The sequence below is a fragment of the Bubalus bubalis genome, chromosome 3 (genome assembly GCF_019923935.1).
Source record: "Bubalus bubalis isolate 160015118507 breed Murrah chromosome 3, NDDB_SH_1, whole genome shotgun sequence".
NCBI classification, from domain to species: Eukaryota; Metazoa; Chordata; class Mammalia; order Artiodactyla; family Bovidae; genus Bubalus; species Bubalus bubalis.
Genome location: NC_059159.1, coordinates 10,807,830 through 10,826,036, shown reverse-complemented (window position 1 = coordinate 10,826,036; position 18,207 = coordinate 10,807,830). Strand labels below are relative to the sequence as shown.

Here is an 18,207-nt window from a genome sequence, read left to right as displayed (position 1 = left end):
GTGACTCTTGAGTCTTCTGCATTGGCAGGCAGGTTCTTTATCACTAGCGCCACCTGAAATTGGGTTCTAACATGACAAACTCAGAACTGAGGGCTAAGTATGAGGGCTACTAATTGTCTATCAACTTCCATTTTTTTCTTAGGATCTCAGACAATAGTGGAAATAAACAAGGAATTACTGTCTGTCGTGCTGTGGGCAAGAATACGTGCTAGATAAGGAGTCTCTCTTAAATCCACCTGAGGGCTTCCCTGATGGCTCAGTGGTAAAGAATCTGCATACTAATGCAGGAAACACGGGTTTGATCCCTGATCCGGGAGGATCCCACATGGCTCAGAGCAAACTAAGCCTGTGCTCTAGAGCCCGGGAGCTGCAACTACTACAGCCCATGCTCTCTCTCTGAGAAGTCAGAGAAACCCATCCACCCCACCCCCAAATGCCCACATCTTAATCCCTGGAACCTGTGACTATCCCACATTAAATGGCCGGAGGGGCTTTGCAGGTGAGATTAAGTTAAAGGTTTTGAGATGAAGGGCTACCATGGCTCAGAGAGTGGTGTAATGGAAGAGGCAGAAGAGAGTCTCGGTGGTGAGGATTCAGCTCACCGTCGCTGGATTTGGTGCCCTGAGCTATGATCTGGAGTAGCCCCTAGAAGCTCAGGAGGATGTGTAGGTGACAGCGCACCTCAGACCTGTATGCTCAGGAGACTGAATTCCGGAGAGGAAGCAGCAGCTGTTAGCCCAGTGAGACCAAGTCAGACTTCTGACCTACAGGACTGATAGAATAAATCTGTAGTTTTAAGCCACGGAAGATTGTGGTAATTTGTCAGTACAATGGAAAAACTATTTTATAACTCGGGGAACAAATCCAAGTAAAAAAAGAGGCAAAATACCTGAACAGACACTTCACCAAAGAAAATTTATGATTTACATAAGTCCAAGAAAAGGTGCTCACCATCTTCAGTCATTAGGAACACAAATCAGACCCATGAGATCCACTGTCACTGGAATGACTGAAATTGGACTAGACCAAGCCACAGCAAAGCTGGTAGGAGCACAGAGCGGGTCACCCACTTTGGAAAACAGTTCAATCATACACACACGCCCTCCATATGATCTGACCCTATCATGCTTGGTGTGTGCTCAAGAGAAATGAAAACATGTTCATTCACACTGGTCCACAACTGCTGACCACATCTTTATTCCTAACAGTAAAAGGCTGAAAACACTCTTAACGCCATTCAAATCTGATAAACCATGTGGCACCTCCATACCATGGAGAACTATTCGGCAATGAAAAAGCACACATACAACGCGGATGAATCTCAGAGCAGTTAGATTAATATTAGGCCCCCCCCAAATAATAAAGCTGTATGATTCCATTTATAGAAAATTCCAAAAAATGTAAACTGATTTATAGTGACCAAAAGCAGACCAGTGGTTGTCTGGGAACAGGTGTGGGCGTAGCAGCTTTAGTCCACAGAGCCCTTGGGCAGGGTTGGGGAGGGCGCGCATCTCCCACCAGGTGATCGACACCAGGCCTGGCTGGCTGTTCTCCAGTCACCTGAGAGCGGATACTGGGATGTGAGGCGATGGGCTGTGAGGGTGCTGCTCTGAGTACACAGTGAAGCGTGCACACTGCCCAGAAATGTCCAGGGCCCATCAAGGATGGAGTCCTCCTGCATCAAGACCTTCAGGCGCATCCTTTTATTGAAAATAACCGCACTTCAGATTGAGGGTTCCCTGAGTCCTATGAACTCTGCTGAGTTGGGGGCAGCGGCCGAGAAAGCAGTCTGCGGCAGCCCCCACTTCTGTGCTGTCACCGGGTCCCAGCAGCAGGGCCTCCTGAGGTGGGGGGCCTCGCAATGCAGGTACCGCCCTGTCCAGGCACCACCTCTGCATCATAGGCGGGCAGTGGTGGCTGGCTGTGCACACACACAGCAGTGACAGGCTACAGAGAGCAAAGCTTCCAGTAAACATTCCCAATACAGGGCACCGCTCAGGGCATTGATCTGACTGGCATCTGGGCAGATGACTCAGACGAGCTGCTGGCCCAGAGCCCGGGAGACAGACTTGCAAGTGGATCTGGGTGTTCAAGGACGTCAGTGCCATGTGACTCGGGGTAAGCACTTCTGACCCAAGGCCCCTACACCGCCGACTGAGGGTGCGAGTGCGGGGCCATGGGGAGGTCTGTGAAGGAGCAGCACACCGCTGGGCCCCAGGTTAAGACCAGCTGATGACAAACTGCTCTCCCATGGTCAGCGAGACAGGGATGGCCAGAGTCTGGGGACAAGAAATAGGAAAACTGGGTTGGCAACTGAAGTGAGGCAGATGGGAGCCTGTAGTGTGGCTGGGCAGTGGACGTGGGGCCTGGCCCAGCCCTGGGAGTCTCGCTGTGTTCCCTCCCAGCACTCTTGGCAGTGGCCGCCTCAATCTGCTTTGAAAACGAGCTGCCCTTTAACCAGGGGCTGACAACGTGGACACGGGCAGAGGAAAGATGTGAAGTGTAAGGGACTAAACTTCCCACTCTTCCCTGAAGTTCAGCTTCCTTTCTGCCCCTTGTAACACTCAAGCGTCCTCTCCATGCCGGACAGGGAGTCCCATGATGCCAGCTCAGCTGGCATTTCCCACCCCCTCACCCACCCTCAGGGATAGGCCCTCTGGGCCCAATTGTGGGCTCTCTTGCCTCCGTGTCAGGGCTGAAGGTGAAGTTGGAGACAGGAACGCTGTTGCAGAGGACCTGCTGGGGTGCTGTGGCCACCCCCAGGACGGTCACGTTCCTCAGCTGCAGGCTGGCCCCCTCACTGCTCACGTGCACCAGCTTGTTTACAAAGGTGTTCTGGCCGGAGCAGAGAGAGAGGACAGGAGGTGTGAACAGATGGTCTGGGGCAGCAAGCCCCACTCGGGCAGGGTCTCTGGGCAGCACACCCCCTGCAACCCCTGGGATGTTGGCACAGTGCAGGGAACTCTGGTCGAGGGACTTGGCCCATGGGCTCTTCTCCCCTTCAGTCTGGTTGACCCGGTGAGAGGTGGCCATCCCAGGACCCCAGGCCCAGCTACCCTCACCGAGTCAGGATAGTCACCCCAAGTTGGCCCCCAGCCTGGGCGGATGTGACTCACGTTCTTGGCCAGAAAGATGAGCTGCGTGTAGTCCCCACCATCCAGCACTCCCAGGCTCTCCCCATCGTCCCAGAACAGCTCCCCTTGGGCCTCCCCACTGGCTGTCAGGGCCACAGCCAGGGCCATGGGCTGCTTGCGGGACTCTGTGGTCGTGAGGGCAGGGCCCTGGGAGAGGGTGGCCCACGTCACTGTCCCAAGCCAGGTAGAGGCCTCCAAACCCAGGTATGAGGAATGCAAGGCTAGGACAGTGCCGTAGTGGAAGAAAGTGAGATCTGCAGGACAGTCTATGGCCAAGTAGCCTGGAGGCCCATGGAGACCACTGACCCAGGGGGACACCTCAGAGGACACAAGGCCCATGGAGGTTTGCAGACTGACTGTTTTCTGAGAAGGGCCAATGAATCTCTAGAAGGCCCTCCCCTCTGCCTGGCCTGGGAGCAAGTCAGTGCAGGGATGTGTCCTTCCCCAGCCCAGGTCATCCTCACCCCTCAGAAGCATCATCTCTCCCTGGGGACGGACCTCCAGCTGGACAGAGGCATGTGGGGGCCCAGCAGCCCCAGGGCTGGATGAATGGGTTCAGGGGCCCGGTCCAGATACCTGCATAGGGATGATGTGCCCAGCCCGGAGGTGGACGTTGATGGTGTCCAGCGGGGCGGACAGCGTCACCCACTGCCCCTTGCTGTGGATGACAGACGTGAGGGGTGCAGGAGGCGGGAGGCTGCCAAAGGCCTCCATTGGTACCTGGAGGGGGATGTCATGTCACAAAGGGTCCTGAGCAGTGCCAAGACTCTGTGCTGTTGTTGGGAGGCAAGATCGGAGACAGTCCCACAGTGGGGACAGAGCAAGAGAGGCTGGAGCCAGGGCTTGGGTGGGGCTGCTCAGAGGATGGGAGAAGGGGCAGGAGTGTGGAAGCAGGAGAACTGGAGTCCTGGCTCAGCTTGGTGGCAAGTCACCCATCCAGCCTCAGTTTCCCCATCTAGAAAATGGGTCCTGCAAGGATTATACAAGATGATGCTAGTGGAGCAGCTCCAGGTGAGGGCCATCATGTAGCAAGGACCCCTCCATACCAACAGTGCCAGAGGGAGGACCCCTCTACCATCTCCCCCATCCTCCCAGGCTTCAGGGCCCCAGGACTCACCGTCTGCAAGTCGTACCATGTGCCCTGGGGGAAGTAGCCAGTGACTTCAACCTTCTCAGCCTCGAGCACCGGGGTGATGAGCAGAGCCTCCCCCCACAGGAGCTGGCGGTCCACAGTCCAGGTGCTGGGGTCCTCGGGGAACCTTCAAACAGGAAAAACTGGCAGGGCGGTCTGGCAACCTCTGAGGTCAGTGGGCTCAGGAGGCCCATGGGGAGGTTTGGAAGGGAGCTGAAGGACCTGGGTTACACGTGGCAGGGCTGGTTCTGGCCAAATGAAGTCAAGGCAGGAGCCAAGAATAACCTCTCCTTGCCTGGTTATCCGGGCATGACCTGTTTACATTTCCTACTTGCAAACTGTGCTCTTGCCCATGTGTTTTATTTGGTTCTTGATGTTAGTCTTACACTTGGTCTGAGTTTCTGTACATTAGGGAGAGTGTCATTTTATTGACAAGTGAAAGTCACTCAGTCATGTCCAACTCTTTGCGACCCCATGGACTATACAGTCCATGAAATTCTCCAGGCTGGAATACTGGAGTGGGTAGCCTTTCCCTTCTCCAGGGGATCTTCCCAACCCAGGGATCGAATCCTGGTCTGCTGCATTGCAGGCAGATTCAACTGAGCCACAAAGGTTTTCTGCTATTCATTTGCCTTGACAATCTATGTTTAGAACAGTTTTGTGTTTATTTTTCTGTTTATGTTCAAAGAAATGTTATTTTTTTTTTCTCTAAGTTAAACTTCCTTCCTTTGCTTTTTGCTTTTGATGCTTAGAAAGTCCTCTCCTGCCAGAGCAGAGGGAAACATGGACTTCTGTTTTCCTGGGGCTTTTTCTACAGTTTAATTTTTGACATTTAATTCATCTGGAATTTAAGTTTGTATGAGATGAGAGGAAAATAGATTTTTGCAAATAGCTGACTAATTACCACACTACTGAAAAATCCTTTAACCCTCTGATTCAAGGAGCCATTTTATAGGATAGTAACTTCTCAGGTATACCGAGTCCTATCTGGGAGATAGCTATTGGGTTTCTTTGGTGGTCTTATTATCTTAAGCCCCAAATAGATTCAATCATGATAGACTTACAACTTGTTTTGCCATCTGGGAGGCCTGGTCTGTACTCAGTGTTCACCATGGGATGTTCTGTTATCGAGGGCTCCCAGCCCTGAACTGGAATCCAGTGGGTGGGGACTGGGGGTGCAGGGGGTACCTCAGTGGGGAGGGCCCAGATTTTGCCGCCACCTCCTTCCTTTTGGTGCCTGGAACACCCAACACAGAAGGGTGGCTGCCCTGGGGTCAGTGGGCTTGAGGCCATTGCTCCCAACCCAGGCACTCACTCCAGGAAGAGGGGCCGGGCCACCGTCTCGCCTCTGACGTGGGCCCTGTGGAACAGCGTGTAGAGATAGGGCAGCAGCACGTAGCGCAGGGTGAAGGCCTTCCTCATGGCTTGCTGCGCCGTCTCGCTGAACCTGTACGGTTCCTGCGGCTGCGGTAGAGGGAGTGGCGGAAGCACCTGGGGTCTGGGGTGGCAGTGCCCCGTCCCCTCACCCCAGGAGACCCGGCAGTTTGGGGCCAGCCGGGCTGGGCTCCCTGGCACAGAAAGCGGCATTCCCCAGGGCACAGCCTCCCCTGCTGTCCCCGCCCTACCTGGCTGTTCAGGGCATTGTGGTTCCGCATGAAGGGGTAGAAGGCCCCCAGCTGGGTCCAGCGCACACACAGCTCCTCTGAGGTGTTGCCCAGGAAGCCACAGATGTCAGCCCCCACCAGGGGCACCCCCAGCAGATTGAAAAGCAGGATTTCTGGAGGGCAGAGTCAGACAGGTCTGCAGATGCCACAGCCGGACCAGTCCAGGAGCCTGACAGATGTGTCTGTTGAACTGGCGAAGGAGGAAGATCTCCCCCAAAGACCCTCCCACCCAGCCCCCACCCGATGGCTGGTGCATCCTGCACTTGCGGTTTCAGCAGAACAAGCAGCCGTATCTGCTCCCTAACACCTAGAGTGTGCAGGGCAAACTGGATTGGTCAGGAATGGACTGAATCCCCTCCCCTCCCCACAAAGGTTAAGTTCTAGTCCTAATCCCCAGTTGCTGGAAATGTGACCACATTTGGAAGTAGGGCCACTGCAGACATAATCAGGTAGAAGACATCAGGATGGGCACTGATCCACCATGACTCGTTTCCCTATCAGAAGAAGGAATCAGATACAGGAAACCCAAAGGGTCCCAAACAAGATGAACTCAAACAGACCTACACCAAGACACAATTTCAATGGCAAAAGTTAAAGAGGATTCAGGCCTGACCCCCACGTTGGCCCCAGGGTGAAAATCAGAGCCAGTCAGCACCCGTGGGCAGAGCCAGCAGCGGCTCTGTGAAGGAAGAATGGACTCAGCTCGGCAGGACGTCACATACAGGACGTCACATATGCGACGTCACATACACATCACACGCAGAAGTGAGCCTGTGACTAGGAAAGCACTTCCAGGCTGGAGGGTTTGGCGGAGGCTCTCTTCAGCTGTGACTTCAGGGGGTCACCTCTACCCTCTCCCCAGGGCTCCTGAGCCATCCCTGGGCCTAAGACGTCTGCAGCATCAGAGCTCTTGGAACAAGAATCAAAATTCTCTTTGCAAGGTGGAGCCAGGCACTGAGACAACAGGGGTGGGGGCGCCCTTTGGACTGAGCTCAGATGCAGTTTTCACGCAACTCAGAATGTGGTCATCAGAAGGAATGTTCTAACAAAGCATGAATCCAAGATGGGATGCTGGGAAGAGGGGCACCACAGGTGAGCCCACTCACACAGGTAGCTGACTTGCACAGGTGAGCCCTCTCACAGGAGTTGGCGGCAGGCCCCACCCCATCACAGCAGCATCTCTCTGAGGACCTGGCTCTGGACAAACTCCCCTGGAGAGGGGCCCACCCTCCCCTCCTTGCCCCACCTCCTGACAGGTGTGCTCACCTGGCACGGAGTAGGAAAGTTGCTCCCAGTTGCTCCACACATCCCCTGTCCAGTGGCCGGAGTATCGGCCATGGCCGGCAAAGGTTGAGCGAGAGATCACGAAGGGACGCATCCCTCGAGCCTTCACCAGGGCCCTGGGTGGAGAGAGCTGTGCTGAGCGGGGTCACTGGGAACCCCATCACTGCTGGCAAGAGCGCAGGGCAGTGCAGCAGGGAGGGCGGGCTGGGATCAAGGAGCCGGAGAGCTGAGGCCTCCGCCCGTGTCTGCCAGGCAGTTAGCCCTGCCACCCAACTACCCTCAAAATGCACATGTCCCAGGCTGGACAAACATCCCTTGAAGCTCAAGGAAGCCAGAGGTCCTGACCAGCCCTGGATCCCTGTCTTGTCACCATGCCCTTCCTCTCAGGCACCAGGCATGGAGCTGGAGGGCAAGAGGGGTTAGAATGGGGTTGGCAGGGGCCCTGGGGGGAACCTGGGCTTCCTTCTCTGCTTCCCCTACCCTGGCCCCTCACCTGTGGGAGGCTAAGGCTTCAGTCAGGCCATACAGGTTGTGCAGGTCGTAGTGCGTGGACAGGAACTGGTGGCTGGAGGCGCAGATGGTGGCTGCCTGGAGGGTCCCACCAACCACCCCTGGAGAAGAGGGGGCTGTTTCCTTGGAGCCTCTGCCCAGCAGGCTGGTGCCCCCCACATCCTGGAGCCCCTTGGAACCTGGGTACAGTCTCCACTTCTCCAAGGCCAGGACGAGGTGGTGCCACAGCCTGACCTCTGCAGACCCAGACTTCACCTCTGCCTGCTCCTGAACTAGCTGCGCCTGGAGCGCCCCCTCTGAAGGGTCTCGCCTCAGCAGCACATGCCCGGTCAGCATCACGTGGCTGGGGAGAACCTCACTCCTGAGGCTTCCCTCCCATGTCCCGGGCTCTTGCTATCCATCAGCTTCTCAGAAACCAGGGCTTCAAGCCTCCCAAGCCAGAGAAGGGAAATCCCTTGATTTGAGCTATTAAATCCCCAGCTGACTAGTGCTGGGAACAGGCGGGTGGAGGCAGGCAGGGATCGGGGGACAGCTCACCTGGCAGGTAGGGAGGGTTCTCCAGGCTGTTGTCCGGGCAGCCATCCACTGAGCCCCTCACGAAATTGGATGGCTCGTTCATATCCTGCGAGAAAGGACCAGGGGGTGGACATCCTACCTGGTGCAGGGTGTGGGGCTGGTCCCCAAGGCCACGGACACCCAGGGGCAGGGCCACACTCACGATCCACATGCCATCGAAGGGCACTTGGGCGTGGAACTCGGTCACCATGTCCTGCCACCAGTCAAGAGCTTCGGGGTTGGTGAAGTCGGGGAAGGCGGTGAGTCCGGGCCACACCTGGACAAGAGGTCAGAGGGCAGACGGGGCCCCTGGAGCCTGCACAGAGGCCCTGGGCAAACCAGCTGCGGGCAGGGCTGCAGCCTCACTCATCTCCCCTGGGGGTGGGTGGACTGCAAGGGGGAGGAGCATGGGGAAAGGCCCCAGAAGCCACACTCCTAGGAGCCTTCCTCCTGGTCCTGGGCTTGCCCTCGGGAAGAAGCAGGGACTCTGCTGGATGCACCCCTGCACCCCCCACCACTCCACCCCAGGAAGCCCCTGGGGACCCAGAGGATGTAGAGGACTCTGAAGTCTCTCTGAGGAGCTTTGGAGCTCGCGTCTGAACTGCCTGCAAACAAGGGCCCCTGACACAAGGATTCTAGGTGCCCTGCCTTGTCAGAAGCCACTATCACCCCCAGCTGTGAACCCCGCCTTCAGTACCACTGGCTGGAGACCACTCTTTCTCCCCCTGGCCCCCCAGGCCCCACTGTACCTGCCCAATCAGTGGCTGCCCAGTCTCATTGGTGATGAAGACCCCCCGCCTCAGACCCTCATCGTAGGGTCGGTAGGTCCCAGCAGGGCCTGAGCTGCTGATGGCAGGATCCTGGAGGGAGAAACCGGTCAGGATGAGAAGGAAACACTTGAAACCTTGGCCCCATCACTGGGAAAATGCTCTCCCTAAATGTTAGCAAGGCAGAAAATAAATGGATGCGGCTTCATGTGAGTCAACACGCTGTACGTGGAGGTGCACGTGACCCGCCCCGGGATGGCCAAACAGGGAGCGCCTGGATGCAAGAGTTACTTTTGCTTGAAGGGCCCAGAATTTCACAAATGCTCTACAGTGACCATTTATTTCATTTAGAAATAAAAATAAACGGTCTGCATCTGCCCTCCTTACTCTGAGTGAGTGGCCCTGGACACTGTTCCCTTCAGAGGGGCCTTGAGGATGGAAATGACCATCAGTCCAATTCCAAATGGATTTCCTCTTCTGAAGTGCATCCACAGTGGCGACCACTTGGTTGTCTCCCCATCCCCACCTCCTCCTCCGGGCACCGCCCCCCCACCACAAGCTATACCAGCCCGAACTGCACCCCTCTGGCTGCGGGGACTGGCCTAGGGAAGTGTGTCTTCGTGCTGAACCACTCAGAGCCTGCCCTGCTCCCCACAAGGCAGAGCTGACCACTGGGAGGGAAAGCAGGGGTCTCATGGAGCATTGCAGCTACTCCGGCATACAGCTCCACCTGGCCTGCCCACAGCTGAGCGGTGTCAGCCGAGGAATGCCCTCACCACTTGCTTTCAGTGGTTCAAGCAACTTACAGCTGCAAGGATCCTGAGCAAAGACACATTTCCAGGGACATCACTGGATGGCAAAGGCCAAGTCTATAAATCTGACATTCCCTCAATACCAAAGACCCTCAGAAATGTCCTCCGTGCCCACGGCAGGTCAACAACGATACCACTGAGTTGGAGCCACCGGACGCTCAGACCCTTGGCTTCCAAAAGAGCCCGCTCCACGTGGCACAGAACACAAGGGGCACTCACCACAATCATGATGTACCGCCGACCGCCCTGGTGGAGCTCCTGCACCATGGCCGGGAAGTCCCCAAAGTGGTCCTTGTTGAAAGTGAAGTCCCGTCTGGCATCCATGTAGTCGAGGTCATTCCACTGGACGTCCTGCAGCCACGGCACAGGGCGGTCGGGGCCCAGGCTCTCCACCCCCGCCCCGCAACAGGCCCCAGGCCCCTCCCCAGCACTCACCAGGGGGAAGTAGGCCCTGGTCATGTTCTCCACGACCTGGCGGGTGATGGCGGAGGTGGAGTAGCCCCAGCGGCACAGGTGGAAGCCCAGGCCCCAGTACGGCGGCATGAATGGGTAGCCTGGGGGCCAAGGTGACTGTGAGTGGGCAGGAGGGGCTGGGGAGGGAGCAGCCGGGGCTGGGGCGAGGCCTACCCACGACGTCCAGGTACTGCTGCACCACGCTCTTGGGCTCCGGGCCCAGGAAGATGTACACGTCCAGGATCCCGCCTGTCGACCTCCAGCTGAGGGCTGGGCTGGGCTGCAGGACCACATCTGGAGGAAGCAGCCTTGGAGCTCAGGGACAAATACTCACCCCCCCCTCCCCGGGGCCTTCAGCACTGCACCAATAGGCCAAACACCTGCTGGAGAGGTCCTCCCGCAGGGAGCCAGCGGACCCAGGACAGTCACTCTGAGCCCAGCTCACTGAGAGACTTGGAGCAGGACAGGAAGGTGCTGAGCAGCCTGAGGCCCCCCTTTTTGGCCTTAGTCCCCCTCCTCACATCAGAGGTCTCACCTTAGGGGCACCGAAGGATAGAGCTGGCAGAGGCCATGGCCCACTGCTCATTTCTCGGAGAATGTACAAGGCCCAATCCTCTGCCCCCTCCTCTAAGACCTGCAGCCTGTCAGGCAGGTACAGAGAGCCCCAGCGCCCTCAAGGTAGGAGGGGGTGTAGCTGCACCAGGGAAACCCTGGCTGGGGGCTTAGTAGCAGAACTGGCCAGAAGATGTGGAGGGCCCCAGTGCCCCCGTGCTTACCCATGGCATTGCTGTTCAGCAGGAAGACCCCGTGAGCCAACCCGCCATCCTCCAGGACCAGGTAGAAAGGGTGAGATCCATACAGGTTCACGTTGGGCTGCGACATAGCAGACACCCCACTTTACGTCTTGGCCCATGAGGCCCCTCTGATCCCAGACCCCCTTCTGCCACCCTTTTACCTCAGGGGCGATGTCTCGGTTCCAGAGGGTGATCTTGGTCCAGTTGGTGCTGAGCATCAGGGACCCAAGGTGTTCGGCAAGGCCTGTGATGTGCTGGGATGGCAGGGAGGTGGACAGCTGCAGAAACTGGTCCGCAAAGAACAGGGGGGCCACCGTGGTGTTCAGCCTGCCAGAAGAGTCCAGGTGGCCTCACATGGGAAGCTGACAGCTCCGTGAGCCCTGACCACAAGCGGCTGCTGCCCAAAACCCTTCCAGTCCTGGGAGTTGTGGCCCTGAGTACCACCTCCCCAGGAGGGCCAAACTGCTCCCAGACTTCATGGAGCTGCCCAGCCAGAGGCAGTTAGGGCACTCCGAGGTTCCACAGGGTAGAGAGAAAGGATGAGACAAGTTAATAACCGCAGTGTCTGGTAAACTGATATGTGCTGTGTGCTGTCCTTAGTCACTCAGTTGTGTCTGACTCTGTGACCCTGTGGACTGTAGCCCGCCAGGCTCCTCTGTCCATGGGGATTTTCCAGGCAAGAATACTGGAGTGGGTTGCCATGTCCTCCTCCAGGGGATCTTCCCGACCCAGGGATCAAACCCAGGTTTCCCACATTGCAGGCAGATTCTTTACTGGCTGAGCTACTAGGAAAGCCCATATTGATATTGATATGTACTAGCTGATAAACAAATAAATAATAAAGCAGAGTAGGGGGTATTGCCTGGAGTGGGGCTGCTCCTTTAGACTGGACAGGGTTTCTCAGCCGAGGCACTGCTTTCGGCCAATCCCTCTGTGTTCTGGGCCATCCTGTGTGCCGTAGGGAGCTGGATGGAATCCCTGCTTCCCCGCCTTGGTGGTGACAATGTCTCCAGCTGTTGCCAAGGATTGTCCCCCGGGGAAAATCACTCCCAATGGGCCTCCCTTGGGTGGACAGTGTGAGTGGGGGGCCTTTGAGAAGGGGCCTTTGAAGGCTTGGGTGCAGGGAACAGTGAGCACCAGGGCCCCCGGGGGCCACGAACAGCAAGGAGGCCAGAGCAGGAGGGTGAACCACAACAGGGTCAGGGACAATGCTCTCCAGCTCCCTGACCCTCCCACCCAGATTGGGGTTGGGGGGGGCAGAGAGACTAGGCACTCACAGCACCCGTCCATCCAGCTTCCGCCGCACGACCACCCCAAAGGGCTCCTCCGAGAACTCCACACTGTAGAGTGTGAACGGCGCCTGGCTATAGACACGCGGGGTCTCCAAGGGCACTTCATAGCGTCTGTTGGCAGGATCTTTGATCTAGAGGACAAGAATAGTGTCAGAGGCCCTTGGTGGCTGGCCGCCCCTAACAGCTGTCTACTCCATCCTTCACCCTCCAGAGGAGGGAGGAGTCAGTTCAAGTCCCAGGGCGGCTGCACAGAGCCTGGAGGTGTGGACAGACTAGTCCACACCCCTGAGCCTCAGTTTCCTATAGAGCCAGGAGAGCACCTCCTGTGGGCTGCCAGGTAAAATACAGAACACCAGGAAATCTGGGTTTCAGACACACAATTGTTTTTAGTATTAATATGTCCCAGATATTCTATAGGACATACTTATGCTATTAAAAAAAAAAAGACTAATTCCTCAGTTATCTGAAATTCAAAATTGTATTTTTATTTCCTGAATCTGGCAACGGTTTTCTGCCTGGCATTCCTAGTCATAGGGTGAATGAGAAAACCTAATTAGATCACCCAACCATTGTCTGGGTACACAGTCATCACTCAGTAATTCATGGCTGTTGTTAATTACTTTGTTAAAATAACTGGGTATTACTGAACTGCGTGCTGCAGGCTCTCTCACCTTTGTGTCTGGACATTCATTCAGTTGACAAGTTTTTACCAAGCTCCTGCTATGTGCCAGACACTGTCCCAGCAGCTGGGAATAAATCGAACAAGAGGCCCTGCCCTCAGTGGCTGGGATCCCATGCCCCACTGCCTGGAATGTCCCCCTTCCTGCCTCCTGCTTTAGGTCCCAGCTGGGATGTCACTTCCTGGGGGGGGGAACCTAACCTCCCACCACCTCACTTTAAGCCCTCCTCTCTAGAACACTCCTAGAGCCTCCCAGTCACTGTCTTAGTGACCCACTATCCCCTGAATGTAGATGCCATGTCTGCTCACACCCAGACTCTGGGTGAGGGTACAGTACACATCTATGCATAAATAAACACCCCATAGAGTCCGTCTTCAGGCTTCCCTGGTGGCTCAGATGGTAAAGAATCCACCTGCAATGCAGGAAACCTGGCTTCAGTCCCTGGGTTGGAAGATCCCCTGGAGGAGTGCATGGCAACCCACTCAAGTATTCTTGCCTGGAGAATCCCCATGGACAGACGAGCCTGGTGGGCTACAGTCCATAGGGTCTCAAAGAGTTGGATGTGACTGAGCCACTAAGCACAGCAGAATCCATCTTCATCCACTGTCCACACACTCGCTCTGCCCCTGCCCAGCCCCTGGCCCCCATCCTGCCCACCGTGAAGTGGAGTCGGCTCTCGGTCTCCATCAACATGTCCAGCCTCAAGGTCATGATATCCTTGGGGAAGAAGGTCGGGACGGCACGGGTCAGGGTGGCTGTGTACCCTGTCTCAGTGATGGTCAGGTTCTCCAGCCTGTAACTGGGGTAGCTGGGAGGGAAGAAGCACCAGGGCTGCCCCATCTGGGCATCCGGAGGCCACTCTGCAGGCACGTAGCAGCAGCCACGGGCCTCACACTGCTGCGGGGTGATGCCCTTGTCTGGGGCGCAGTCGAAGCGGCTGTTGGGGGGCAGGTCGCACTGTGTGGGCGCTGCCCTGGGGCTACCACGGCATTCTGGGCTGCTGGCTCCTGGCTGGCAAGCTTGATGAGTCTCGTCTTGGGAGAAGCCTCGTAGTTCTCGGGGGACCACCTCCAAGTCATGAAGCAGGATGTGCCCCAGGAGCGCCAAGGAGAGGAGGGTGCAGACCCCCAGCAGGGGGCGGGAGCAGGGTGGCCACCTCATCATGGGTGGACAGTGGATCTAGGAAGCAGGCAGACAGAACAACCAGGCTCAACAGGACAGCAGGAGGGAATGCCCAGGACCTCAGGGGACTCTCAAAGCAACTTCCAGACTTGAACTTGGGGCTGGCCCAACAGCACCCAGGGCAGAAGTGAGTGAGGGCAGACCTGGGGCAGGGAGGAAAAAGGGAAAGGAGAGAAAAGTCCCAAACAGGGAGTTGCAGAATTCTGCACATTGTGAAGTCTTCTAATATGTCACAAATTAATGCATCTAGAATGTCTGTCCAAATGACTTAATGACTTAACAAAGACAAAATAACAAAATGACTTAACAAAGACCCACGTGACAGATCAAGCGGAACAAGTTCCCACAGTAAATGGAGTAAGTCCCTCTCTTGTATGAGGATTGTGGCTGAGGTGATTAAGTCTTGGCCAATGGGGCGGAAGTGCGCCCTCTGTCTATCCCTCTCTGCTGACCTGGATGTGGATACAGTCTCTGAGGGGTCTTGGGCACCACAACCCAGGGCAACACTCAGGGATGGCCAAGCACAGGAGAGAGGCCTGGCCCCCAGGGCTTGGCAAGTGGAGCCCCTCCTGGCCCCTGCCGTCAGGTGTGCGAGAAACCTGCCCATGCGGGGTCTGGTTTTGGGTCTCTGCCATAGCCACTGCACTGGAGCCTTGCTCTGGTGACTCTGGTGCTAAGACTGTTATCACCTGCATCTTGCTTATCTTTATGTAAGGAACATTGTTTGTCCAGCTCCTCTGAGGAGCAGCAGCCATGGATATGGGACTAAACATGCAAGGATTTTACTCAGAGAATCCTTTTTATCTGCTTGAGAGAAAATGGGGAGGTTGGCAGAGAGGCTGAGACTACCCACATGTATCCACCCATTTGACCCCACAGGAGAGTGGTGGCTCCCAGAGCCCCAGACTGTTGTTATGCAGGTTAAGGAAGGTTGGGCAAGGCCATGGTGCTGGGGGTCCTCAAGCCAAAGCTGGTCCTTAGAGGGGTCCAGGTCTCCCAGAAGAAGCCTGCCCTAGTGTTAAGGGCCAGGAGGTGGCCCCTTGCAGAAGATGGCAGTGATGATTTCAGGGCACAGGAGCTGAACCTCTGTCAGCAAAGCTCCTTGTGGCAGGAGGTCTGTAAGCTGCTTTCTCACGGCCTCTGGGAACATGCAGATACTGGCGGGGGTGGGAAGAAGTCACCCACTGCAGAAGTGCACCCATGTCATTGAGAGTCTGAGCCTGTCCCAAACACAGACCTGGAACATTCTGGCCACCATACTTCACCAGTATGTTAGGTGTAAGAGCAAACTGTTCATTCACAACACTTCCGACACCAAAAGTGTGGGGCTTTTTCACACTCAAGTCAATTCAATTCTGACAAGAACTACTGGATTAGCAAAGACCCTACAGGTTGAGGGCTCAGTCCCATGAACTTCCCCCACCTCAGACGCTAACTGCAAGTTCCAGACTGTCACTTGCACTTCTGACCACGTGGCTATCAATTTCCAGGGTTCACACAACACCCCTCACCTCAGGTTCAATACCTGGCTAGAACTACTCAGAACAACTCACAGAACTCAGGAAAGCACTTGTTTATTATAAAAGATACAACCTAGGAATACCCAGAGGGCGGTATGGAGAAGGGGTGCTCAGCTTCTATGCCCTCTCTGGGCTGGCCACCCTCTGAGCAACAAAATGTGTTCACCAGCTTGGAAGCTCTCTAAACCCCAACTAGTTTAGGGTTTTATTATGTAGGCACGAAACGATGAGCTCACTGACCACTGGTAATTAACTTAATCACCAGCCTCGGCTCCCGGGAGTGAGGCCAGGTGAAAGTTCCCACCCTGGAATCCTGCCTTGGTCCTTCTGGGGACTAGCTCCCATTCTCAAGCTGTTTACAAGCCCCCAGTCATCTCATTAGCATGAAACAGACATTCTTATCACCACCAAAATTCTAGGGTCTTTAGGAGCTGTGTGTCAGGAACTGGAGACAAAGACGGGATAAATATAAATTTTTTATACCACACAGTGTCCCAGCTCCACTTGACTCTCTGCCAGACACATCTGTGATGGTGATTACTCAGAAACTTGGGGAACTCAGAGTGGAAGGTCTTGGCCCTTCCCACCCAGACTTCAGAAGTTGAAGAGGTGGCCTGTGGCACAGTCAGGGCAGCACCCCGTCCCTTCCCTGTTTCCATTTTACAGACAGGGAAGACAGCCTAGAAGAGGGAAGAGATCCTACAATGGGGAAGGGCCACACTCATGGCGCTCGACAATTTAGAGAGAAAAATGGGGAAGGACTGACGGTCAGTAGGTTAAGTGGCGCCCCGGAGGGCCTGTCGCCCCGTTTTCTGGGCTATGACTTTGAACCATTGCTCCCCAGGCCACAGTGGTAGCACCGACAAGCTTGGTTCAGAGCCCAGCTCCACCACCGGCAGAGGCAGCTGAAGGATTTTAAACCTCCCGTGCCTCAGCTTCCTCCCTATGAACGTGGGCAAGGACAGCCTTCCTAGCCCAGCTCGGGGGCAGTGAGTGGGTACCGTGGAGCTTCCGGGGTCCCCATGTTACTGAGATCACTGTCGTCACTGCTGACCGCTGGCGCGCGGCCCTGGCACGATGACCTCAACTTCTCCAAAAGGAAAGTACTGACAACCAACCCTTCTATCGATCGACCCCTCCCTTCTCGGGCTTGAAGACTTGCTGGATCCGCCAAGCCTCCAGTCTGTGGGGTTGCCGCGGACCGCCCCGGCCCCGCCACTCGCTGGGACCACCCGCAGCCCCAATCCAGCTGTCGGGCCGGCTCACCTCCGCGCACGCGCGCCAGCCGCAGCGGCCACCTCGGGATCCAGCGCCCGCGGCGCAGTGGCGGCGAGTCACGTGACAGTTCCCTGCGCAGGCGCCCTTGATGAGTGCTCATCCCCGGTCGTGCGCCCTCTGGTCGTGGGGCGCGCCGGGGCATCCTCGCCCTCTTGGCCTCGGCGCCCCTGGAAAGTGGGAGGGACCCAGTGGCCATGCGCACTGCAGGAGGCCTGGCCTCGCCTTTTGCGATCCGGGAGGGTGCGACGCCCCGGAGTGAGCGAACTCTCCGCGTTCTAGAGCCCACCAGTCCACTCCAGAGGCCTGACTCTGCGAGTTTATCACCCAGAGGCCGAAAATTTGGAAGCAACTTAAACTTCTTCTGAAAGGAAGATGTCATAACCCATAAAACCGACTGTCATGAAAATGTTCAATGACAAGGTACTTTTCATACATTGAGAAAAGGCTCATGTTAAGAGGAGCAAGCTTGTACTGCAAGAAGCTAACACAACATTGTAAAGCAACTATGAGCTGAGGTGCTTCAGTGGTGTCTGATTCCTTGCAACCCATGGCCTGAGACCGCTGGGCTCTTCTGTCCATGGGATTCTCCAGGCAAGAATACTGGAGTGGGTTTCCACGCCCTGTTCCAGGGCATCTTCCTGACCCTGATATCAAACCTGCGGCTCTTCCATCTGCATTGGCAGGCAGGTTCTTTACCGCTAGTGCCACCTGAAGTGAAAGTGAAAGTCGTTCAGTCATGTCCCACTCTTTGCAACCCCATGGACTATACAGTTCATGGAATTTTCCAGGCCAGAATACTGGAGTGGGTTGCCTTTTCCTTCTCCAGAGGATCTTCCCAACGGAGGGATCCAACCCAGTTCTCCTGCATTGCAGGCGGATTCTTTACCAGCTGAGCCACAAGGAAAGCCACAAAATACTGGAGTGGGTAACCTATCCCTTCTCCAGGGGATCTTCCTGACCCAGGAATCCAATCCAGTGCAGGTCTCCTGCATTGCAGGCAGATTCTTTACCAACTGAGCTGTCAGGGAAACCAGCACCACCTGGGAAGCCCAAAGCAACTATACTCCAATAGAAATTAATAATAAAAGAGGAGCAAAATTTTCAAGTGAAAAGTTGGATCCTGTGACCCTGTCAGGTGGAACCAGGCACA

The 18,207-nt window shown here is 56.0% G+C and overlaps 1 protein-coding gene across 1 annotated transcript; it reads right to left on the bottom strand.

The window, feature by feature from the left end:
* Positions 1-896: 896 nt before the first annotated feature.
* On the bottom strand, positions 897-17,191 carry GAA (alpha glucosidase). The gene is made up of 20 exons (XM_006064145.4): positions 17,046-17,191; positions 13,735-14,256; positions 12,383-12,528; positions 11,267-11,432; positions 11,088-11,184; positions 10,486-10,605; positions 10,294-10,412; positions 10,078-10,209; positions 9,029-9,139; positions 8,443-8,556; positions 8,262-8,346; positions 7,708-7,825; positions 7,197-7,330; positions 5,892-6,043; positions 5,582-5,730; positions 4,252-4,393; positions 3,711-3,854; positions 3,117-3,281; positions 2,683-2,835; positions 897-2,279 (listed from the first exon to the last, which is right to left on the bottom strand). Exons 2-20 carry the CDS (start codon positions 14,239-14,241, stop codon positions 2,220-2,222), a joined length of 2,814 nt encoding a protein of 937 aa, XP_006064207.4. The 5' UTR covers positions 14,242-14,256; positions 17,046-17,191; the 3' UTR covers positions 897-2,219.
* Between the last annotated feature and the right edge of the window lie 1,016 nt (positions 17,192-18,207).

Excerpts from the sequence above, each read along its gene's own strand:
- GAA (XM_006064145.4), bottom strand. The coding sequence starts at position 14,241 with ATGATGAGGTGGCCACCCTGCTCCCGCCCCCTGCTGGGGGTCTGCACC. Across the intron at positions 7,826-8,261 it reads GAACCCTCCCTACCTGCCAG|GGGTGGTTGGTGGGACCCTC; the intron begins GTGAGCTGTCCC and ends CCTCTTCTCCAG. Across the intron at positions 3,855-4,251 it reads CATGGTACGACTTGCAGACG|GTACCAATGGAGGCCTTTGG; the intron begins GTGAGTCCTGGG and ends ATCCCCCTCCAG.